This window comes from Epinephelus moara, chromosome 11 (assembly GCF_006386435.1).
Source record: "Epinephelus moara isolate mb chromosome 11, YSFRI_EMoa_1.0, whole genome shotgun sequence".
NCBI lineage: Eukaryota > Metazoa > Chordata > Actinopteri > Perciformes > Serranidae > Epinephelus > Epinephelus moara.
Window position 1 is genome coordinate 7318122 of NC_065516.1, and position 26140 is coordinate 7344261.

General features: G+C 38.5%; 1 protein-coding gene across 2 annotated transcripts in view; it reads right to left on the minus strand.

Annotated features, from left to right (window-relative positions):
- Positions 1–13461: 13461 nt before the first annotated feature.
- Positions 13462–26140, minus strand: part of LOC126397974 (vasoactive intestinal polypeptide receptor 2-like) — a 72918-nt gene continuing 60239 nt past the window's right edge. For both annotated transcript variants that reach the window (XM_050057112.1, XM_050057111.1), the window contains exons 5-13: positions 23375–23472; positions 21884–22022; positions 20881–21031; positions 19102–19162; positions 17545–17614; positions 15781–15872; positions 15046–15184; positions 14251–14292; positions 13462–14166 (exon numbers count right to left, since the gene is read on the minus strand). In XM_050057112.1, coding sequence (XP_049913069.1) covers positions 13993–14166; positions 14251–14292; positions 15046–15184; positions 15781–15872; positions 17545–17614; positions 19102–19162; positions 20881–21031; positions 21884–22022; positions 23375–23472 — 966 coding nt within the window. In that variant the 3' untranslated portion in view covers positions 13462–13992. The remainder of the gene's footprint in view (positions 14167–14250; positions 14293–15045; positions 15185–15780; positions 15873–17544; positions 17615–19101; positions 19163–20880; positions 21032–21883; positions 22023–23374; positions 23473–26140) is intronic.

Genomic DNA, 26140 nt, shown 5'->3' on the forward strand with positions numbered 1-26140 from the left:
CCGAGCCGCTCTAGCGTGCTCACCTGTGTGTGTGGCGGAACTCCGCCGTGCGTGATACAGAGAGCAGAGGAGAATTGTTAATGCGTGACCATGTAGAGACAGAAATGACACGATGACGTAACACCATAAATAGTAGGCCTATATTGTTATGTTATTATATGAAGCATCCGTCGCGCAAAATAATATGACTTTAGTTTATGAAGAGGTAAAACAGAGCTCTCTCCTCTCCTCTACATAGTGCAGCATGTAGCGGACTGGTCATACCACTTACTGGTCATACCGCCTCCAGAATCGTTTTCCACGGCCCCATTGAGTTCTTAATGAAGGCCCTTAAAGTCCTGTTGATGTTGTACATTTCAAAATATTCCAGTATCCGTGTGTGTGGCATTGAGTAGTAGGCTTTCTTGTAGCCAGTCCACGTGGTGCACAGGTTGGTCTGCCTGGTCTTGCAGTCTTGGGTGACTGCTCTATTGACCAGTAGCTGGTGCTTGGCTCCCCTGGTGTTGCTACCGATTCCCCTTAGGGCCTTGCTCATGTATTGGGCCATGTGCCTATTCATCTTAACCGCTATGATAACTGACCGGAGCTTCCATGTTGTACAGAGGCAGGTTATTGGCTTGCAATTAAATGGAACCACGCCCTTCTGGGGATCCTTCATGATCAGGACTGTTTGTCCTTGGGTCATCCACTCTGGGTGGGGCCCATCCATCAGCAGCTGATTCATTTGTGCTGCCAGGCGTTCATGGAGTGCAGTCTGTTTCTTTAGCCAGTAGGTGTGGATCACGTCAGGGCCAGGTGCTGTCCAGCTCTTCATACCTTATACTCTGTCTTGGATGTCTGCCATTGTAATGGTAACTGGCTCTTGTTCTGGGAGATTGCTGTGGTGTGCTCTTAGATCCACTAGCCACTGAGCATCTGTGTGATGTGATGTCTACTTCTCCCATATACTCTTCCAGTACTGTACAGTTTCAGCCCTGGGTGGATCTATTCTTGTGTTGTTATCTTGCCACTGAGAGTGCACTGTGGGACTTTAATGGGACTTTCTGTTTTGATGTAATTTGTGTAACCCAAATACACATGCTCTATCAATCTCTTACATTCTCTGTCTTAGTTAGTGTGCTTCATTCCCAAAAAGATTCCTCCATGCTGCACTACGGTCTCCACTGCTAATATCAGCATTGATGTGATTGGGGACACATATCGTGAACAATCTGCCAGATATGACTGTGTGGAGGCTATAATGTAAGTCTATACATGTTGTCCAACACACAAACATACACACATAAAATCTCCATCATTTTCTTTTTTGTTTTCAGCTTCAGCACACGAGATGGACTGGCCTGTGTGGATCCCAAGGCTGAATGGGTCCAGAAACGTTAGCTGTCTCAACACACACATGCACACACACGTGCGCGCACGCACGCACACGCACACACATACACACACACACACACACTACAGTATAGGCATAGAAACATTGATCTCAACCCCCAGTATATATACTCATATATCCCACTGCAATAATCCCTCTGAATGCAAACATATGAGCTGAAGTATACCTGCAGAAAATGTTATACCAAGCAGTAACTATATTTTTTATCCCAAAGCATTTGTTGGTTTTCTGAATTAGTGTTTCATTCTTAACAAGATATATTTTTGCTGATATTCTTAAAGGCTCTAAGCTTGAAAATTTTTTGTCACATACAGCAAACATCTCCTCATGATCCGCTAGCTACATGTCTTCTGAATATGCTGTGAAAAAGTCCAGTCTCTGTAGGCAGCCCAGGCTCCACAAATGGCAACAAAAACATTTTGGTCCAGGCTGCACCAACGAGCCAGCGCGAGACCAGTGAAAGCAAGCACACACACATGAATGCCGTGGCCATGCCTCACGGTTTGCTGTATGTGACAAAAAAATTTCAAGCTTAGGAAGACTTAGAGAGCCTTCAAGTCTGTGGGGTCTGTCAACACCACTGCTACTGTATGTGAACTGATGTTACTCAACTAAGCTTCTGGGTCAGGCCTGTCCTTGACTGCCCTCTGTTCCTTCATTGTTGCTTGTATGTGTTGTCTTCATTCTATTTGCCTGTCTGGACTGCCCTCATGCACTCATTTTAGCCCCGCTTCCACCAAGCAGTTCAGTACGGTACAGTTCAGTTCGGTACGTATTCTTTCTGTTTCCACTGTGAAAAGCTGTGGAAAGTACCAATGGAACTGTTCTGTATCATCCCATTTTAAGTCACCACTCTGTTGGGGTACCGTGCACACTGAACCAGCGCTGGAAGATGGAGCTACAAACACTGCAGTCCAAAGAATGGTCAATAGAGGACAGTCACTCTGCTCAGGGCTGAGTTATAGCTGGTTTTGAGGCTTATGTAACCACTGTTCAATCTGTGGCAAGTCTTACATATATTACTAAAATGTATCTATAAAATTATATGATGTTTTGCTGCCTCTTGCAGCAGCTGTAATCTGACAAAAAAAACAACAACTTAATTCACTGGGCCGACTGCTGCTGACTTTTAAGGTGGAATGTTTACTTGTAATGTTACTCAATGCAGGGTTGACAACGTGAATCCATCAACACACCTTAAATTTCAATATGACAACTTTGACCGTTCCATTAGTTTTTATTGTCTCTCTTAGATGACATACACTTAGTAATGAGTGGATCTTCAAGTGTTTAAAAATATATATTAATTTGACTGCATTATGTGAACTGCATATATTCTAATCCTCACTTGGAGAAAAAGAAAACGTTGCAGAGTGTCGTTCCTGATGGCTCTGGTAAATATAATCCCCTGAGCTTGCTTGAGAAGGACTAAATGCACAAACACACTATTTTTAAATATCCTATTGAGAGAGACTCTCACTGCAGCCTGTTCTATTTTGTTCTGAAAATGTTGGTGTCCAACCTCGTTCTGTGGACGATAAACGAGGTGAAGACTTCCATCTTTTTCCTCGGTGACAAGGAAATAGAGTGAGTGCTGGATGTAGCAATGAGTGACAACAACCCCACCCATATTTAAGAGTACTGTTGACGGTGGAAACGCTAAACAGACCTAAGGTCTGAGTACCATATCTGAAGGATTATCATACCAAAAGCGGTTTTGAACTTTAATTCAATAAACTATCTGTATCTTTTGACGAATTCAATATATCTGTCCCTTTCCCCACAATGTTGCCTTTAAAATGTCTTTGTTGTAAAAGCTTCTGCAAAAGTTCCTCCACTACTGCGTTACAGTTGTACAAAAACATGAATAAAAATGCACACATTTTTTTGGGAAAAGAACAATAAATCAAGTTTAAGGGAACCCTGTACATACACTTTGAATAATATCTGTGCTTTTAAATTTGGGCTGCCAGAGTAAATGGGAAATTGTGAAGCACTTGACCAAAATGATATGTTTAAACCTGATTTTTTTAACTGGACTTTAGTGACATCTAGTGGCAGGAGCAAATGTGAACAAAACTGGAATGTCCCCTATGTTATGCACACAGGTATCACCTTATTATGTACACCTAGCTGGAACTACTACAGTGTAATACAACAATGAATTAATCCTACCTTCATGAAGGTTCTAATGTTCAGTTTTTACTGAAACTGTTTTAGTGAGGCATCAGTTCAAATTTATGTTAATTATGGAGGCTGCAGTTTGTGATACTGTTGAACTGTATTGCATTAAACTGATAAATCCAATAAAAATCATTAACAAATTCACAATGCAAATAAAAAGTGGCAGATGGAGACATAACCATATACAGAATAAATCTGAATTACAAAATCAGCTGGAGACTAGCATTACCTTTGACATGATGAGCAGGAGACCAACTGCACATCTTGGTTGGGGGTCACAACCTGTGAGCAATGAGAGGGAAACAAAGAAAATTATTATCTTTAATTTCTCCTGGGTACCGCAGTTATACTATAAATACATCTACATGTGCACACAATAATACAAAATATACAGAGCAGGCAGACACAGTGAGTCCTGCTGTGTGTAACATTTAATCCTGCAGAGAAAAAGAAATTAAAATGGAAGTAGAATACTGACACGTCATCTGTGACATGTCAGGGAATCTAAATTACAAACTCTCTCTCTTTGACATCTAACCTTGGACAAGCACAGCTTCATCTTTCATTTGTATCTTGGCCTTGTAAAGTGGATAAACTATAATGTCAAACCATTAAATCCGGTAAATATTTTCTGGATGGAAGGATGTAAGCGATTAGTCAACTAGTCAATTAAACATTTCTACTCTTGCTAGTCAGAGCCAGAAATACTAGTCAGTTAAACCTAGTTTTAAAATTATGATTTAATTAATTCAGACATTTAAATGAAACATTAATACATATTCTGATGAATTTAGGCTGTTTTGGATGCAACTGGTTCATGCAATTAAAAATGTCACAATCACACGTTTCCTAAAGATTTATTTTCCCGAAGGATATTGCTGTCAATAAATGTTATTGCCGACTTTAATTTAGTGAGTTGTTGTCATGTTTTGTCGGGTAATGTGCAAAGTGCCACACATTTCAGCAGCAGCGTTTAAATTAGAATTTGGTATCTGATAAAAAATGAACAGTTTCAAATGGCTCTTAATAAAAAATGTTTTTTTAGACAGTGTTTAACCTTAGAGATTAAACTGTGCTCAATTCTGATTAATTTCTGGGTATTTTCTTATTTTTAGACTAATCTAAGTTTAAACCTCTGTTTAATAGTTTGGTAAAGTATTTGGCAGAAACATTCCCAGTAAAGATAAATAAAAAAATTAATTCTCAGTCTAGGAAGAAATAGCATAAGAAAAAAACTCCTATGATGATAAATAAAAATAGATTTGAAGTGATAAACAGACCTCTATCCAGGGGCTGGACTAGTTAACATAGCCAGACAACTAATCAGGGAAAAAACTACATTAAACCATACTTAAGCTACTGCTGTTCCCATGTCTGCATCATCACGATGAGACTTCCACTCAATATCCATGCATTCAATCATCACCTCATATGTCAATGCTACAAAAACACTAAACAATACCTGCGAGCTAGGCAAATACTAGCAAAGGTGACTAAGATTGATTGTGTGGATACAAGATTTACCAACAACAAAAAAACAATGCCTGGCTAAAAAAATTCAATTCAAATTCAGCTTTCCAGACACTGAGTATAACTGAGAATCTGAAGAAGACTGTGTCCCATCTGGAGGTGAGATGAGTGGTGGAAAGATACGAAGATGAAGAGAGGAAAACAGGTGCAGCTGGAGGTAAAGTGAAAGAGCACAGATTGACTGAAGGAGGAGGGGAAGGAGTGATGGATGAAAAAGCAGACGGTGGCTCTCAGGAGGTTAACTGAAAAGATGGAGCTGAAGGCAAAGAGGAGGACATAAGAGTGTAAGTGTGTGTGCTCGTGTACTGATATCTTAAAATGAGTTTTGGTCCTTTAGAGCTATAGGACATCAAAAAATGGTTTCACCAAGCCCTTACTTCTCCAAAGGGTTATTTGTGAATTTAGATTTGGAGTTGGGGTTAAAGTTAGACTTAGATAGGCATAGGTAAAGGTTAGGGTTGGCTGCTTTGTTGGTTAAAGTCAGGGATATATGTCGGAAATTCATTTTATCAGAGAGGGTTCTCACACGTATATGAGTACAAATAATGTGTGTGTAGCTCATTTCCCCTCAGCATAAATGCAGAAGCTACAAAATGACGTGTGTGTGTGAAGGAACAACTTTGCCAAACATAAGGAGGCACAATGTCAGAGGTTACAAGTGTGTTTTAGTGTGTGTTAAAGAGAATTATCAGTACAGCACTGACCCAAATATGTCACAAGAGCTCACACCTCCCGACTGCAATACTACAAGGTTTGCCACAACACAGTCCCTGTTATTTTCTATCAAAACCTGCACAGCAAAAGCCTCAGAGGTATTTATCTACCATCCTTTTCATACTTAAAGCTCTAGGTTTACTAGATGTCACATAAGGTGAGGTGAGGTGCGGTTTGGTAAGGTAAGGTAAGGTAAGGTAAGGTAAGGTAAGGTAAGGTAATAATCCATTGTTAGATCCACAGCTCAGAAATTTGCATCATTACAGCAGCAAAGTGGATTGTGCAAACAAAAAGCATCAGTTAAAAAAAAACACAAAGCAATATAATAGGTATGTGTCGGTTAAAAAAAATCAGTAAAACAAGTAAAAATTAAAAATACAGAGCAACTAAAATACGTAAACAGTTAAAAACAGATAAGTATAATAAGTAATCAGTAAAAAAACAGAGCAATATAATAAGTAAACAGTATAAAAGCAAAATACAATAAACTGACAGGTTGATGAATGTTCTAAGTATAGGCATAGCTGATGTTTTTTAAAAAAAATCATAACCTAAGGAATTCTTATTACATCAAATACCTATTAACAACTGTTGTCTAACCTTTTTGTGCCTTTAGTATGACAGTTAAATGTGGAGAACACAAAATCATAGTATTATAGTTCGACTATACAATGTGATTATTATGGCAAAATAACTAGACCAGCTTATTCAGCTGCAGTAGTTTCTTTCAAATGCGTCATGCAAAAATGAAAACTTACAGCTCAGGTATGGGGCAAATTGTTTTAGGATAAGTATGAAAACAGAAAAAAAAAAACCTGTCAAATGAAAATGCAGGCAGTTTACCATTTGGCTTAATGAGACATGCAGCTGTCATTCCCCAAAACACAGCGAAGAGCAGTACTCAATAGGTGCACATCTCAACTACATTTATGTGTTTAAAACATAAAAACTTTGCTCACATTATCGCAACATCACATCAGAATGGCTGCACACAATGGGCTGTATAAATTACTGCAGCAGTAACTAATAATTTGGGGTGCTGACAGGGGAATATTCTAAAAAACCATCCTTTGTGTGGTTGGTAGTGTTTTTTGTTTTTTTTATTTATTTAAAAGGTAGACCAGCAGTTTTACTACAGCTACTACCACCCAATCTAACACACATGACAATAAAAACAGAAGAATATTTATTTGTCATTATCATTATTTGCCAGCAGCTGCGTGTTAAAATCAAAGGTAATTCATGGCAAGAGATGAAGAATAATTGTGGGAAACCTTTAACAAGTTCTCATGTTTTAAATCACTTAACTACCAAGTATGTGCGGCTCTGTCCTATAACATTACAATATACATTATTCAGCTTCTCAAAAACACAACCTCACAGGTGCCACTGAAATGCGGAATATCTTAGCTAGCAGGTAGCTTGTGGCTAACGTTAGCTTTTAGTTAGCAAGCCGTTTTCAGTTGTATTAGCATATAACGCTAGCTACCATTTCGCCATTGTTATTTACACTGTTTTTTGAGTAAATCGTTTAAAGGTTTAAGGTTTTATTACCACTATTAAAATATGGGAGGTATATTCATATTAACTTATATAAATCATAATTTGCTGGATAATTACTTACCACCATCATCACACCAAGTTGCCGTCAAGTAACAGTAGTCCAAATGCTTTGAAGTGATTGGTTGGCAGGACGGCCGCAGTTATGCTTGTCCAATCAGATATTTTGTAGGTGGGACTTTCCTCAAACTACAACCAACTCCTTCAAAGTATTGCCACCAAATTAAAAACACTGATTGTGCAGTAAACGTTCCCTGTCAGTGTTGTAACATATGATGTTTTTGATTAATATAACTGCTGCATTAATGTGTATGTTGCGTTGTACTGCTGTAGATATTTAAGGTTGTGCTCATTTAACTCCTTTTAACACTGTTGTAGTTTTATCTTTAGCAATGCGTCATATTCTACAAGATCATTATGTTTGTGGCGTTGCTGTAGCCTGGTTCCAGACCATAGACCCCGCCCACTCAACTGAGTAGGCTTGCATCTGATTCAGATCACTCAGGATGAACTCTTTCTACAGCTGTCACTGTTCTCTGCTTGTGAATTTGTATATATGCTCCAGGTTACGTCTTTGCCGGGTATCAATCTTGCTTGTCTTTGGCTCTGTTTGAGTTTTACCATTATAAACGAGATAATATCTACCACTCAGACATGCTTCTGAATGTTTCACAACCTCAAATAAACACGACCCCTCCCAGGAGAAACCAAGTCTACCAACACTTCAGTTTGTTTTCTTCTGTTTACCAGTGGAGCAACATGCTCTCTTCCTCATTAACCTCTGACCATGACAGCAGGGGTCAGTGTGAGCTGTCAAGTGCAGACAAACACACACAGCAGTGATGAGTTTACCCCACAGCCAATGGAAAGATAAACACAAGATAAGGACCGAAAAGTGTGAGTTTAAACCAGAACTTTTCTTTGAGCTTGTGGTGGAAAACTGGAAATTGAGCGGGGGGGTTAACAGTCTATTTCATTCCAGAAAAGACAAAATAACAAATGGCAGTCAAAACATGGTCCTTTTTTGTAAAATGCGTCTATAAATAATAAGCTTGGACAAAAGTATATGTGTTTTTCAAAATGAATGACTTTATGTTATTCTAACCTCACTGATATAAATTGGGACGACAAAATGAATGGTTCATTTGCAAAAAAAACAAAACAAAAAAAACCATACTTGTTTCTGTTTTTTTTTATGATATATGGTGTGTGTGTGTGTGTGTGTGTGTGCGCGCACGTGTGTGTGTGTGTGTGTGTGTGTGTGTGTACAAGGTAATATCAATCAATCTGTTGGTTGTTTTGTTAAGATATCTGAAAGTTTTAAAAAATTTTATAAATCATGTTTTTTTAATTGTGCACTCCAAAAACCAATCAAACTGCTGGTGATTTTATCATCTTAAGAATGACTTTCATCTGTTTTTGCAAACTCAGTTTGAGTAAAAATTTAATATTAAGTCCTTGAAGACAGTATTTACTACAATGTTTTACACTGGACTGTTCTAGCAAGGTGTAACTAATAAACTTTTTTTTTTTTGGCTGTTTATTTTTTATATGTCATCAGCCCCCCCCTACAGGAAGGGCCAGAGCCGTCTCTATTTTCTGAGGCGACTGAGGTCCTTCAACATCTGCCGGACTATGCTCAGGATTTCTATGAGTCTTGTGGTGGCCAGTGCTATCCTCTATGCTGTTGTGTGCTGGGGCAGCAGGCTGAGGGTGGCGGACGCCAACAGACTCAACAAACTGATCCGCAAGGCCAGTGACGTTGTGGGAATGGAGTGTGACTCTCTGATGGTGGTGTCAGAGAGGAGGATGCTGTCTAAGCTACGAACTATCTTGGACAATGTCTCACACCCACTCCACCATGTGCTGGTCAGGCACAAGAGTACTTTCAGTGGGAGACTCATACCACCAAGATGTACCACTGAGCGCCACAGGAAATCATTCCTGCCTGTGGCCATCAAACTGTACAACTCCTCCCTCTGAGTGGCCCTGAGACTTTTTCACACACTGCAATAATTTAATTTAACTTGTGCAATAACCCCATTCACCCTGACTGTATATATTCTGTTTGTGTAAATAATCTTGTTCAGTTTACAATATATATATGTATATATATATATATATTTATTTACGTTTATGTTTGTTAATAATTCCTGTTTATTTAACTATATATTTGTAAATACTATTGTTTAAATTTCTTATATTTTCACGTATCTTTCCTCTCTTGCAAGGAGCACCTGTAACATAAATAATTTCCCCTCGGGGATCAATAAAGTATTTCTGATTCTGATTCTGATATGTAAGAAATAATACACAAGCAGATATGGGCATGTTCATGATTTTCTTTATCAATACACCCAACACTACAATATGCCCCTAATGATCACTAAAATAAGATAAACTAGTTCAACCACCTCATGGCTGTAAATTCGTGTAAACCAGTCAAGTTGCAGTTACAGTTTACATCCATGTCTGTCCAGACTCATATGTTGCCATGACAGCTGACAATGCTTCAAATATGGATGTTGCCGCAAAGAAGCTACAAATCCTACGGATAAGTGTTTTTGTAGAACATTATGATGTCACAGTGAAGTTGACCTTTGAAAGTAAAAAGTTGTTACTTCATCCGTTTATTTTATTGGACATTTGTGTGGAATTTTGTTATAATTCAGTCAGGAACACTTTAGTCAAAGAAAACTTTGTTTGAAAATGAAAACATGTTTTTTTGGTGGCTTTAACTTGGCACCAGAGACTGTTGATAAACTGAGAAGTCCCACTTTAGATTCATTTCCTGTATCTGTGTCATGTGGGTTTCACCACTGCCCCACCCCAGAGCGGCAGTCCTGAGTCTATTCATTCTGATGGGAGAAGCGAGTGTGAGTACAGATTATGACCATTTCCTACGCCCCATAGTCAAGTAAGTATTGGATCCACTTTTCACAGGCCCCAACCCTTCTAAATATTCTGACACAGAAATGGGAGAAATTTCAGGGGGAAATTAACTCTGTTGGAGACATGTCTCTGTTTTAGCAACACGCTCTCTCTTCATCAAATGTTAAGTTAGCTGATAAAAACGAGCGGCAAAATAAGGAACAAACATTACATTGTACTGCATATAGTGTATTGTTTTGAATCTGATTTCATCCATCCATCCATCCATCCATCCATCCAAACAAACTTTATTTCACTTCCAATGAGGTAAGGGGATTAAAACCCTTTCTCTTCCTATTCTATGTGAGGGGAGAGATGACCACGCCCACTTTGGAGGCCAGAATTGTATACCATTTCATACTGTTGTTGGCACAGCTTGTAATACGGTATCTTTGGTGACAGTATCTCTGGCACAAAAAAGGGTGAGTTTGGCTCTCATATTCCCTGTTGACTGTCTCATCTTGTTTTTCCATTCACAAGTCTTCTGTTAATTAAAAAGCATAAAAAGCATCTAGACTTCAATATGGACTTCTTAGAATGTGTCACAGGTACGAGCCTACTTAGCCTCTTAATGCCGTTTGTCATAGATAGTAGTCTCTACATATACATAATATTTTGAAGCTATGAAGCGTGTACAGTATGTATGTGAGAGAAAGGACAAACATGAGTCAGTCTTCATGATAAACACTTTTATAGATAAAACTTATGGAGTCACAGGTTTACAGTTGTGTTCAAAAGCTTATAAATCTCCCTCCACCTCATGTACATATCCAACATTAATAAACTCAACTGTGTAAAAAACAAGACATAAAATACAAAACAAACATTCTCTGTACAAGGCAAAGTATGTTTTTGTTTTTCATCATTCAATGTATTTCATTTAAAGGCAATAGTTGTCTTCTATTGAACAGTTTTGGTGTCTGATGATGGTCTACAGTTTCAGATCCTGTTTCCATCTTCAGGAGAAAAATTCTGGTGGGAAACACTGAAGCCCAAGACGAAAGAGCCTCAGAGGTCAAACTTTCATTTTGGCACAAAAAACTACATATGAAAAATAAACACACAAACAAAAAAGACTAACGATTTACACGAGTTACAGTAACCTGTATGCTTTCTGATGAAACTCCTCTGTTTATAAGACAGTAGTTTCCAACATGTGCAGTCAGAACCCCAACAAGGGACTGCAAGATTAATGTGAGGAATCATGAGATGATGGACCAGAAAATGTATTTCTGCTACACAAATCTTTTTTCTCTTGAACTACTGGATCATTTTACATGTTAAGGCTGGCAAAAATTATTCAAATATACTATAACAAGGGTTAAATGTGGCATATGACATATGAAAGAGGGTCGCAAGTAGATGCTGCCTCATTATAAAGCATCACTAGCTAAAAAACAGGAACCACTGCAGCCACGTGTCTTACTGAAAATGGCCACAAGAGGACTGATTATTTGGAATATTTCATTCGAAGTAAGAAGGTAATATTTACGATAAATCTTACATTAAATAGTCTGCTTCTTAGGACCCACTTCATTAAAATAATAATAATAAAAATGATAATAAATTCATGATTGTCAAAATCAGTTATTCTCTGCAACATGTTTGGCTGTTAATAAGATAAAACAACATATTTCTTATGCGTCAATTCGTCATGGATTGTTTGTAATCTTTATGGTAAATGTATGGTAAAAAAGTCTCTTCTTCCAAAACCAAAAGAACATAAGGAAAGATATATACCTACCTAAAATATCTGCTGGTACAAACACTTATTATTAAACAGTTGTCTTCACTGTAACAGATGAAACACTCAGCTGTATCCCCGAAATAATAGCTACCTGAAGGTAACTTCAGCTCTATGAGTCTGTGCGTAGCTCTGTAACAGCCTTTGCTATTGGTTTATCCTCCGCCTAAGCATCTGAGAAAAGATTTATGGTACTCACCGTCCATTCAGGAAGTAGGAAACACAGGGCACCTGAACCCTATAAAACCCTAGTGCATGTATTGACCGTCTTTCTTTTTTTTATTAAGTCACTTTGAGAACTGAGTGCATAGATTTTAATAACTACATAGCGAATGCTAGGATGATGCCTATTCATTCCAATAGAGCTGCTCATCTGGCGGATATGTCGACAAAGTTTTCTACCTTTGGGGCAGCCCACTGAAAATGTGCAGGAGTGTTTCTTCCACTGGCCCCGCCCCTGAGTTCCCGCTCAGCTCATTGACTCTATGTTGTGGTGACATCACCGATTTTTTAATAATTTTTCTTAGCTTGAGGAAAGTTTTACCAGCAGTGGAGGGTGCAGCCACTCAGTCCTGGGCAGGTTACAGTAAGGATGATGACCATTATCTCAATGAGGAGGAAGTCCCAGCTTCCTTCTCCAAAGACAAAGAGGCACCGTCCAACGATTATTACCCTTTTTCTCCTCTTCTTCTATGCAGGCCCCTGCACTCAGCCATGTGGCAGGTCCTGCCCTTGTGTGTTCCTTCCCAAGATGGGGCCCATATTTAACTGCGCTCAGCCCGAATGGCTATTGCTGCTGAGCACCAACCCTCCAGTGGTGGTATACCAGCTGAACTCCACTGTTGAAGGCTGGGAGTATGACAAGGAAGTGCCCCTTATCAAGGATGAGGTTGAGGTCTGCCTCATCCCCTCTGCCTCCCTCTGGCCAGGCCAAGGTCGACCACCGCTTCTGTCAGAGGCGGACAGGGTGATGGCCGTCCTCTTGGTGGTAAGCACAGTAAACATTTTCTCAGGTGCATTGAGAGGGTAAATCAATAATGAAACCCATGAGAGCTCGGAACACATAGAAAATAGAAATGTCTGAGACAAATGATAATATGTAAGCGTATTCATTTTCTCCATAATTGACGCAGTATTTTGGACTCTTCATTTGTAACTTTTTTATGTTTAATGATATGAAACTTAAAATATAGTTAGCTGATGCAGGTCTCTGAAGACAGTGATGTTAAAGTTACAATCACAAGCATCTGTTTTGTTCTTGTTGGCGGCACCTATGGTGATAATTGGTAATTGCAGGTGTGTTGTTGTTTTTTTTATCTCACTTTCCGGAGGTTCAGAAAGTGTCGCCTGTGTGACGCGTCAGTTGGCGAATTTTTTTTTTCTTTGGTTTTGCACTGTTTTTTGAAGTGTCATCATCTGTAGTTATCGCCCTATATCATTTTTGTTTTTTTGTTTTTTTGTTTGTTTGTTGTGCCATAGTAAGAGTTTAATCGCAACGCCAGCAAAGACCAGGCAAAAAAAGAAGCGAGTTAAAGAGCAAGTTGGCTGTGCTAGGCTTCACCTACCCTCTCTGGCGAACCTACCACTGCTGAGTGATGAGAAAGGCATCACTAACTGTGTACGCCTTTTGATTTTTTCCTGGGAATGTTGCCACAGACACCCTGTTGTGATGCAAATGCAAGGGCTTTCACCAGTGGGCTGTAGGCTCAATCGCCATTAAGCTACCTCATTCAGTGATAGATAGTGACTTAACAGACATTAATTCTAATGAAAATCTTCTAGGTTATTATCACAGGTTCATTCCCTGCAGGAGCAACCGATATGTCTATAAAAAGGGTCCTTGAGTACGACTTTGAACTTCACCTGCCTTCTGAGTCGCTCTACATATGAGCATCAGTGCTGAGAGTCTTTATGAAGAGGCTGTCTCTGTCCCCGGTCAGAGCACAGTGACTTCAGTCTGCAGGATGGACTGGGCTCGGGAGTTTCTGGGAAACTGAGCAGAGTTTTCAGTGCCATTTCGGCTGACCAACATGGTGTGCAGCCTGTAGTCCCGCCCCACGTAACGCTTGAGAGATAAACTCCTCCATGTCCTCCTCAGCTCGCTCTGGACCTTATTATACACCAACAAAGAAAAGTTTAGTGTCTGCAAGGTGGAGAATTAAATGCTTGAAAACCTGTGTGTGTGTAGACTCACCTCACTGTTGAGGAAGCAATAGAGGGCAGCCACAATCAGACCCTAAAACACACACATACAAAACTATTACTGACTAAACATCAGCTTATAGTTTTGTACAGCTTTGAATTTAAAGAAATGACATGTACTGTACCAACATAAGGGCTCCGATATAGAGGCAAAAATGATTTTTAAGATAATGATTAGCTGTGAATTTTGAGGATTTTTAAAACATTAACATCTCAGGAGGCAACTGCAATAGTTAAGACCAAGTTTTATGATGATGAAGACACAAACAAATAAGAACTGAAGTTCTATTTAAGTTACTACACTGGCAATAAACAGTCTTCGTGTCTTTTCAAAAGTGGACAAAATCAGATAGATCAAACTTTTGGAGTTCTGGGAGACACCACAGGGTTTCTGTTCAAAACAGTAGGAGATACCTAAATAGGTATAAAAACTCTTCCATCTCTGTCAGTGAATCTCCTAAACTCAGAATGCAAGGATGGTGTTGCACATATCTGAACACATTTGATGTTTGTTACTTGTCAGCATTAAGCCCTTCATGCCTGTTTCTGCAATATGTATTTCTATATGGAAGCCTTAACATGCAAGACAGACAAATTATTTAGGGACAAATAAAACCTTGAACCCTTTAATGTCCAACCAATTAATGGAGAGGATTTGGTCTACTGTTTGTCTACTTCATATTTTTACCCTGTCTATTAAGCATTTTGATATTTATCTAAAAATGTGCATGTTTGTGTACTTCTGTATATAATGTAAAATAAGTGAAACCTGTTATATTATGTCTACCTGGAATGATCCCAGGGCAAGTTCAAAGAAGATCTTGATTTGCTTCATGTTTTTGTCAGCCGGTTCCATCAGGTACACAAACACCACATAGTTCACCCCAAACAGAGGGATCAGCAGGAGGGTGGACTTAGCCAGACGTCTACAGAAAACACACACACACACACACACACACACACACATTGATGCAGAAATCAAAAACAGGGTATGGGCCTAGATTTATTTGTCAGACCATGACAGTCCAACAGTGTTTCCAAATGCTTCTGTTATTGACAACATTTTTGTTTCTGGGCCAAGTGTTTAGTGTAAAGTGCAGCACTTTGTTCCTTCTCCAAAAAATGTTGGTTTGTGGACACTCATTTATAAGCCTCATGTTCAGCATTTTGGCTGTTGGCATTTGAATTTTTTGGAGGCAGACGTGACCATATTTGGATGAGAGGGTGGAGCTGCGAAGGCGCGAAGGGTGGATCTGACTGAGGTTCTGTGGGGATCTGTTTTGGAGCCATCCTCATGTGGCCATTAGAGGAACTGCAGTTAGTGGCACTTCTGCATTGGATACATTTCTCAGCCCCAGAGGTTGCCAACAGGTAGACCTCAAAATGAAGGTTTCCAAACAGGTGTCCAAGTTTAGAAACACTTTGGACCTACAATGTGGCTGACAGATGGTTCACCATGTCACTTGAAAGCCCTTAAAATATAGAAATCTAATCAATAAAGGGTCAGAGGTAAAATATGTACCTGTACTGCGACTGTTCATTTCCTCCAACATCAGTGCAGCGCAGTTTCTGCACCAGGATGCGGATGATGCTGATGAACAGGATGAAGTTGATCTTGTAGAGAAACAAAAAAGAAAGGATGACAGACATGTGTTAGTAAATAGAGTTTGTTCTTCAACAATAGAAAGAAAAGAATCAGATCAGCTGTGACATGGCCACAAAAACTTGTCTTGGTGACACCTATTTAGATACTTAACATTTCAAATTAACTATTTTAGGAGCTGTATGCAACATTCAGAACATTAATACAGCAGGAAACCACTAGTTGATATCTAAAGATAAAGCTTCGCAATGGGTTGTTGTGATGTCCCTGAGAGTTTGTCCCACTGGCTAGCTAATTTCCACCGCTCTGCACTGCATTCGTAGGGCGGGTACAGCTGAAATCAGGATGGCATCGCCACAGAAGCGTAGCGCACATCCTCTATTCTCCCCTTGTTAAACACTGTTAGCATTGCTTAATAAGTTAGCAAAGTTAGCTGCTAGCTGCCAGCTCAGCCACTTTCATGTTGAGAACCATGTGCAGACAATCCCACCTCAGACTCTGAATCATAGATATGCTCTGAATGTCACATAAATCTTCTTTAAACAACAAATGTAAAGTAATTACACGTCTTTCCTGTCCAGGTGCTTAGTCCAGAAAACGTAAAGTGGTTTCCAATGGTGGAATGTAACTACCAGTAGTACAGCACTTCAGGACACATTTTAGGTGCTTTTACTTTCCTTAAGTCTGTTCTTTTCATGCCATTTTGTACCTCTACTCCACTACATTTCAGAGAGAGATATTGTGCTTTTTACTTCACTGCACTTATTTAATAACTGAAGTTAATAGTCACTTTATAGATAATCAATTAGTCAGTTGACAGATAAAAACTATTCTGATAATTGTTAAAGTCATACTATGGTTCCAGCTTTTAAATGTGAAGATTTGCTCCTTTTCCTTTGAATAATGTTAACAATTTCTCACTTTTTCACTATTTTTACAAACCAATCAATTAATTGATTAATAGAGAAAATAATCTGCAGATTGCTGAAAATAATTATTAATTCATAGTTCAAAATGAGCTCCACCTCAGCCAACGACAGCAGTAAGTAACAGTTTCAATACAGGACTTTTGCTTGTGATAGAGTTTTTTACAGTGTGGTATTAGTACTTTTACTTAAGTGAAGAAAGGGAGGGAACAGAGAAATAAAGTTCAGGATGACAACAAGTTCTGATTAATTATCTGCTTTCCAACATGTTAGGAAATAAACTGCTGAATGATTGAACCTTATCTGAAGCTTATCTCTGTTGGTGGACATTATCCCAATGACTGAGCAGCTATGAGACTGTTTATAAAAGCCTGCACTGGATGGCAGAAGCACTGAGATGTCATACTAATGATAAAAATATTTTCTTTCAGTACATGCAGCTGAATAATGGAAACAGGAAGAGTGATGAAGTGATAGAGATAATTAAAGTGAAGTGCAGCAGGTCAAAGTGATGATGGATGTCAACTGTTAGTTTCCTGAATCTACTGTTCAAGTTCTATAAAATAATAAAAATCCAACTGCAAAGACTTTATGGGGTTGTAACTGGAAATCCGACTGAGATTGTCTTGTGTAAGTGCATATAGTGGATATTACTGAATTTGCATCTTTAAATAAATACTGTAGTAGGACTAAATAAAACTAAGTCATGACACAAAAACTGAATTTGTAACCTCATTATAATAAATTGTTGACTCACAATGACAGACGCCATGATGGGCCAATTCATCAGTCTGTTGGGGACAGGGTTGTCATTCATCTCCCAACACCTGAAAAGAAGAAAATAAATCACTGAGGTTTCATAGTTTTTTTTAGTATATTTAAAACCCGAGCTGTCTCAGTTTATAAGCGATCTAAACATCTGGGTATTTTCTTGAAGTTAGGAACTCCAGCATGATGACAACACTAGTCCAGCAGTTTGAAACAATGTTTGCATTTACAGATTCTGGATTTTTCAACAAGAGGATGTTTTAAAGGTTGCAACTAATTCATTGAACTATTTTGTAAAAAGCAACAACAACAACAACAACATATGTGACAAAATATTATTCCAAGTGTATACAGAGTATTTTCTTATGACTGAAGGGGATCTTTAATTCTTCGGTTTTGCTTTTTTTTCTGTCTGAAAAGATCTTACAATCTTCACAATCAGAATCAAATTTATTGCCAAGTAGATTTTCACATAAAAGGACTGTGCTTTAGTGTTTTGGTGCATAGCAATAAACATAGTGAGAAAAAATAAGAGATAAACACAAGTTCTGCAAACAGTCAAGAAACATGAATAAAATAGAAAAATTGAGGATAAAAATATGCAGAAAATATTGTAAATATATATAAATATATACAATATATCATTTTGTTTTTTTAAAAAGGCCCTTTGGTTTAGAAAGCGATAACATTTCGAAGGGTCTGAGTTTGTCCCTTGATGCTTGTTGAAGGCCTTATAGCAATGAAAAATATTAATATTTGATACCATTTTCAATACCACAGGGTCATGTGAAATGTGTGAAATGTGTAATGTGATGGCAATAATTTTTCTTTTCTAGCTTAGTAGCAGAGAACAGCAGAATGACTGTAATAAATATTAACAATAAGACAGAGTAGCAAAGCATATTTTGTAGTGGTGTATCAATACTGCAGAAAATTAGTACTGAAACAGTTTCAAATATTCAGAATCACTGTGTATCAATAATTGATAAATAATGCTTGACACAAGATGTCTCCTGTTTCAGCGGAAAGTCAATTCTCAGTGTCTGTGCTTGGGAGCCTTCAAGTTTCCACATCATACTTCTGAAAGTTGCATACTGGACTGTGATTGGCTCCAAACTATTTGTGATGTCATAAAACCTTTCTGGTGCATCCAGAAATGTGATAAACTGAGATTTCAGTTGAGCATAGAGAAACTTTCCATCCTTTAACAGATCAATGTGAAAACAAACTCTGCACAGACATAATTCTGCACAACTGGGGTCGAACAGTGAAGGAACAATAAACACATTTTGAGTGGAGAGAGACTTTAAATCGGTTTGCAACGTAATGAAGGACATGACAATACTATATGTCTTGTTTTTCTACAGTTTAAACACCTGACATCAGAAAGAAACTAACCTATGATAGATTATATAACTTAATGTCATTTCATATCATCAGATTTTACTTTTTTTTTGTGTCTGTTATCCTGGCTGCTGTGCTGGTAGAGGCCACTAGAGGCCAACAGTCTTCATGTTCATTAAAATGCTAAACAACATAGACTCACCTTGTGTCCTCCAGGTTTATCCTACATATGATCCACGCTACCATGAAAACAAAAGGGATTCCTGAGAGGAGAGAGGAGAGGAAGTCTGTTTAGATTCTCAGTCTGCACATCCTCACGAGGTGCCACACACACACACACACACACACACACACACACACACACACACACACAGATGTACATTAAACAGCTGGAGCTGAGTGTTGATGCATTAGAGAGGAAGTGTGGGTAAAGTGGTGATGGATGGTGGAAGGACGTGTCACATGGCAGCAGAACGGAGCTGAGCGAACACAGAGGAGCCAGGAGACTGTTTACCACCAGCTTGCTACCACCCGACCTTTCATGAAATACACTGGTCTGCCTCACCAGCATGACGCTCTGTCTGTCTTTCTGTCTGTGCATACAAGAGTGTTTTTGCAAGACATTTTCAGCCGCAATGATGCAATACTTTTGCTCTTGGTCTTGCTTGCTGAGAATTACATGAGAGGGTCGATACCACTCTACTGTCTGTGCGGAAAATATGAAGCTACCACCACTAGCTGGTTAGCTTAGCTTAGCACAAAGTAAGCAGCTACATTTTTTTTAACATTTTAACTAAACAAAACATAACGTGTTAATCAGTGAACTTTCGAGGTGAATCTAGGCTTTGTTACCTTTGGATGGAGGCTAGCCATTTCCCCCCATTTCCAGACTTTATGCTAAGCTAAGCTAACCAGTTGCAGTCTACAACTTTGTATTTACTGTACAGACATGAGTTTTATTGATGTTCTCCTCAAACTCTCTGCAAGAAAGTGAATATTTTCCAAATTGCTGAGCTTGTCCTTGAAAGCCGCCATGTTTCCTTTAAAGCAGCTACTATTTTTTAGGTGCTTATTAACATCTTTCAAATTATTCTGATGCAGTAATTTTTTGTTTAAATGAAAATTATAAAATACTTGTGAAAAGTGGTGCAATCTATGTGTTGCTTGTTATGCAATGTTTTCACTAGACGTGGAAGCGCCCTTTATATGTCACTTGTTGCACAGCCATCCATCAGCAGTCGCCTGGCTGTTCACACCAGAAGCACATTGTTTTGTGCCTGTCATCTTTTCTAATCACACATAAAGCTTTATCTGCATGGATGCATATCTTATCATATATCATAAACAGATGTTTTATATCATGTCTAATGTGTCCTTTATATTGCTTATGATAGAATATCAGTGAGTTGGGGTTTTTTTGCCAGAAAAAAATAGACCAGCCACCAAAACTGTCGCTGCAGATTGGGAGCCGACCACAGAGCTCACAGTGCTGTGGTGTGTCCACTATGAATAGCCCAGTTGGTTGACATGGGTGCCAAAAGGAAGTGAGCAGGGCTCAAAGAAAAATCATCACTCTTCGCAACACTTTTGCATCGAGTGTAAACCTGATGTTAGTCCACACTTGGCTGGCTAAATTTTAAAATGTGCGTCCACGCTGGTGTTTCTCAGGTTGTTTTTACTTTCAGTTAGCAGTGAAATGCTAAACAGTAAGAAAACAGGTGAATCTCTTCCTACTCCTCTTTCTGTCAGCAAACAACAAAATTCTGCATCACAGCCAGCACAGGGCAAAATATGTGCCACAGTTGTGTTTTTTAAATACATGTTCTACTGATCATGCTCCTTGCCCTGCCAATCTCCAGATTTCAGCAATTAACTTCGTTATAGAAAAGTTTAATATTAATTATATCCTAAAACTAAGAAAGACCCAGGTTGTAAAAACCAAAAGAGTATGTTGCAGTGCTCCCGTTGCGGTGCAGCTTACCCCAGCCGATGATCATGTACATGGAGAGGCGGGTGGAGTAGCTGTGGACGACAAGCAGCAGCGCGTGCAGGTAGAGACCCTCCACCAGCAGCCAGAAGAAGTTGGCCATGACAAAGTAGTTGAAGAACACCAGCGTGGCCTTACAGCCCACCTACAACAACAAGAACAACATATTTATCACATTATTTCATTTCGCACTGACTATACAGTACACACACATTTCATAGTAGGCCTGTAGATTCTAGATGACAATAAAACTTGAACTGAACTTGAACACAAAGGAAGTTTGGGGGTCACATTTAGGGCATCACAGCACAAATAAATATACAATTAACCTTTTAACAACTAAATTTTTTGCCTTTTATTAGTCATTTTTGATTGGTTGCCAAGCCTCAAGAGAGCAGGTCTCATGTGATATGTTCAGGTATGGCCTGACCCTTTTCCTATTGACTGGCATGAAAATAACCACATCATACATGTACTAATAGATTAGTTTATTTGGTCATAAAAAAAAATAAAAATAAATAATAAATAATATTAAATAAAAAATAATCCAGGTAAACTGCAACCCAAAAATATTGTTCAAGGTTAAGCCCCTTCCACACTACAAACAGAAAAAAATATAAGCAAATATTGAAATATTTTAAACTAGAATAGAATAAAAACAACTAAAATAGGCAACAATATTGACCAAAGTATAAAAAGGTAGCAGTAAAGGAAGAAATAAAACAAATTATACTTACAAGAAGATATACAGTTGAGTATACACATGCATTTATACATGTATATACATACAGAGAGAAAAAAGTACAAAATATGTGTAGTATTAGTTTAATAAAGTGTCTCTAAGGGTTCAAACAAACTGTAAAATATCATATTCAAGGTGGAAATCAAAGCACAATAGAGAAACTGAAAGACAAGGTCCTCTTAAGTACAGTGAAATGTGTGTGTGTGTGTGTGTGTGTGTGTGTGTGTGTGTGTGTGTGCATGTGTGTGAAGTCACCAGTGAGGGTTGCGTGCTGCAGTCTGAGTTTTGGTCGTCTGAGAAGAGCAGCGTGTCTTTGGTCAGCACAGCTACAGCTCGCAGCATGAACGACAAAAACAAGTTCAGATGGATGTAGTTCCTCGTGCAGTGGAGCCTCCTGCATGTATAGACGTACACACACACACAGACAGACACGCAGAGGAACATTGAGAGGTGTGTTTACAGAAGGTGTCGTGGTGTGAATCAAGTGAAGGATGTGGTATCTAAACACGCTGATAGCAGCCGAGTGAACAGCTGGAGTCGATCCAGACTGAGCTGCAGCGTTCATCAGCCTCACACAACAAACTGTTATCACCCTGAGTGCTCTGTGTCTTAGGAAACACGTGTGTGAGTGTATGTGTTGAAGAGTGTATATGTCTGCTTATAAGTAATCCTTATAGTATTCTGCGTTTAATGTTTTAAGGTTGTTCTTAAGTCCTGATGTAGCTAAAGGCTCGCACACATGCTTGACACTTAACTGTCGATCATCATCATGAATATTTATTATCATAATCTAAATTTTCTGCATTTCTTTGCACAGAATAATACGTCTGCATTTAAATTAACTTCAGCTGGAGGAGAAACATACGTGAGGTTAATGTCACGCTTCCACATAATGATTTAATCTAAACGAAATCACAATTGTTCAAGGTATTTTTGATGTCTTATGTATCACAAATATTTTACATAAGGTTGCAGACATCAAAGGCAGATGTTGAAATGATTCTTGATACCTTTGACACCTTACCATAAGGAGCAACAGAATCATCACTGCGGAAGACTGCATTTTATTTCCCTATTTTCTTTTTAGGAATTAGTGATGAAAAAAATTCATTTGACTTCTGAGTATGACTATTCTGCTGTTTTTTATAGTGCATTTTTGCCATAAACATCTGATTTTGCAGACTTTTGAACACCAATGGAGCCCTGAACCTGTCCAGTTAACAGCTGTTAATATTAATGCACAAAAGATTCATTTGAATCAGAATGGGAAGAAGTGTGTGGACAGTTTTCTTCTTTTTTTTTTTTTTGGTCAGATACATTTTCACCGAAATTGCGAACAGCAATTTTTTTATTTTTTTTTTAAGTTTAGTTTACACTGCAAAAAGATGTTTTGAATATGCAATTCATGCTCATCTATTTGGCATAAAGTTAATTTATATTACAAACTGATACACAATGAATGAAAAACAGAATTATGATGCTGATCAGGCCAAAAATGAACAAAAAAATAATAACCTAAAACTAAAAGTATAAGACATTAACAAATAATGCCACTGTTGTTCTCTTTTGCATTACCTCAATTTTCATTGGGGGTAAAAAATGTGTGTGTGTCTGAGTGCACACAAACCGTGATACCTGAAGATACTTTAAACATTTTAAGAGGTTTGGTCTGACTGGTTTGACTGGTGTGGTTGTGTGACTGGTGGACAGATGAGTGAGTATGTGTGTCTGTGTGTTTGTGTTTACCTGAACAAACAGATGATGATTGAGCTGGTGAGCAGAGTGATGAGGGACAGGCTGTGGCCCAGAGTGGACAGGATCCTCACCACCCTGTAGAAGACCAGCTGCACACACAAACAGAGGAAAAACATTAAATGTGCACTGCATGTGAAATAACGTCTTAAGTCATAATCACCTAATATGAACACAATATGTGTCATATCTACACAGGTGGGTTATGGCTGACCCTGTCTGTGGCCCATTAACCAACTATCAAAACATCCAAGCAAAGGCAAATTTAACTGTTAAAAAAAGGGCTGCTCAAATGTTGAAGCTAATAATTTTCAGTGCATGAAGCAAATGAAGGTGGTTGACATTGGTGGTGATGACCAGAGGCAGGTGTCTGAGTCTATAAATACAACAATGTAATGAAAACATACACTTTTATTAGATAAAATTGGCACATTAAATAAGAATGAAATTACTTTTTTTCCTCATCATAGTTGTTTCTGGCTAAATACATACAAGACTCTTACTAAATATAAAATACTTATTATATTATGACGTTTCTGCCAATATATGCCCCTAAATCCTACACACTGGACCTTAAAGTAAAAGTACTAAAGTATTAGCATTTTCTTAAAGTATCAAAAGTTAAAAAAAAAAAAAGGTAGGAGCTAATTTTAATGCAGTTACTAGCTGGGTGACTTATCCCACAACGATATATCTTAAGTTATTAGTTTATTTATATTTTGTAATAATAATCAAGATCTGCAAAGTGTAAATTTATCAAATAAATGCAGTGCAGAGAAGTATAAAATTGCATAAAATGAAAATACTTGAGTAAACTACAAGTACTTGAATAAATGTATCATTACTTTCTGGTTGTGCTTTCTAGAAAAATAAAATATAAAGCCACTAGAGGGCGCTGCTCTCTAGTTCTGTTATCTACATATTACATCAATAAAGTGGCTGCCTGAATAATTATTGTTTACTCCTTCAACAAAGCTGTCGCCTGGGGCCTGTATCACAAAGCGAGATCAACCTTTCCTGGGTTACCCAGACCTATCCTGGGTTGACTAACCCTAACAATGGCAATCAGGATAATCGGTATCATGACGCTGGATATCAACTCGGTAACAACCCAGGTTTGCTTTATCAAGAGCTGTGAACGCGCACACAGCGGACCAATCACAATCATGAGAGAAGCGCAGCGTCACTGAGTGTCCTCACAAAGCGCCGTATGTGAGGAAAAAAAAGTATTTCTCATGTGAGGATCAGAGATTAATTCTACTAAAATATGAGGAGGAGAAAAGCAACATTACAGAAAAGGCCAACACCGTGGCAGCTGCAGGAGGAGGAAACATGCGTGGCAACGCATAACGGGATGAATAATGTTTAGTTTTAGTTTATTTGCACATAATGTTAAAAACAGACAGTATAAAATTTACAAGATTAAAAAAAGAAAAGTGCCAGAGAAGTTAGAAGCCACTAAAAGCTTATCAAAGAAACTCCCGTCAAAACATCAATGAAATCACATAATAGAGAAGAAAAAAAAAACGGGTAAAGAAAGAAGAAATGGAGGAGAGAGGGAAAAATCAAGACAAAACAAATAAAATTATGTGTAGGTTAAATTACTCATCACTGGTTCAAGTAGCTACAGTACTAGACTCACAAGTCAGTCTTTAGACGCTTTGCTTAACTAAAGACTGATGACTTTCTCCCTGATTTTGTGTTTAGATGGGCGGATACAATTTCAGAGTTCAAAAAAACTCCCTACGTTGCAGAACCAATAGTAAATCCGCAGGGTGGTCCTTCGGTGGCTTGCTGAACTCTTGTGCTTGTAAACATAGTCTGACTAGAACACGTGTAGCGGTACAAAATGGCTCAGCTGCGCTCGCAGAAAACGCCGTCAAAGTTAGTGAATGTCGCGTTTGCAGCGACACATTCTCGCCAACTAAAAGAAACAAACATAATCTTTTACAAGGCCATAGCCGTTTCTCAATATGCGTTCTTGTGGACTTGTGACACGTCATCAGTCACAGCCCAAGTACTGTTCCAATTCAAAGTTCACAACGAGCCAAGTTCAGTCCAAATTCCCGGATGTGTTCTCGCCACACCCATTTCACCAGGGATGCATCGGAGCAGACTTGTGTGGACTTCAGACAGCCAGGTATCCCAGCATGCATTTTGCAACAATCATCGGAAAATGGCAAGTGAGGGAAAGGCGCACAATTGTAAGCCATAATTACCGATATGTTACTGTTGTTTTGTCACAGAACGTGTTTTCATGCGTAGTTTAAACATCAACGTTTTAATATGGAGCCCAGTTGAATGTGACTGAGGTCCGCTAGATGACAGCGGTGTCAGCGCTCATGTGTTTATGAGCGCTGACACCGCTGTCATCTAGTGGTGTCAACGCACATAGATAATAAACAAGCGCTCAGGCTACCCCAGAGAGCAGCCTCTCTCAGGTAGTCCTTTTGAAATTCGTGGCTGATATCTCTGTAGTGGTTAACTATGAAATGTAATTCGTTTGGGGAATGTCTAATGGGCAATATTCAGTCTCAGTATAAGATACAGTGGTGTGAAAAAGTGTTTGCCCCCTTCCTGATTTCTTACTTTTTTGCATGTTTTCCACACTTAAATGTTTCAGATCATCAAACAAATTTAAACATTAGTCAAAGATAACACAAGTAAACACAAAATGCAGTTTTTAAATGAAGGGTTTTATTAATGAGGAAGAAAAAAATCCAAAGCTACATGGCCCTGTGTGAAAAAGTGTTTGCCCCC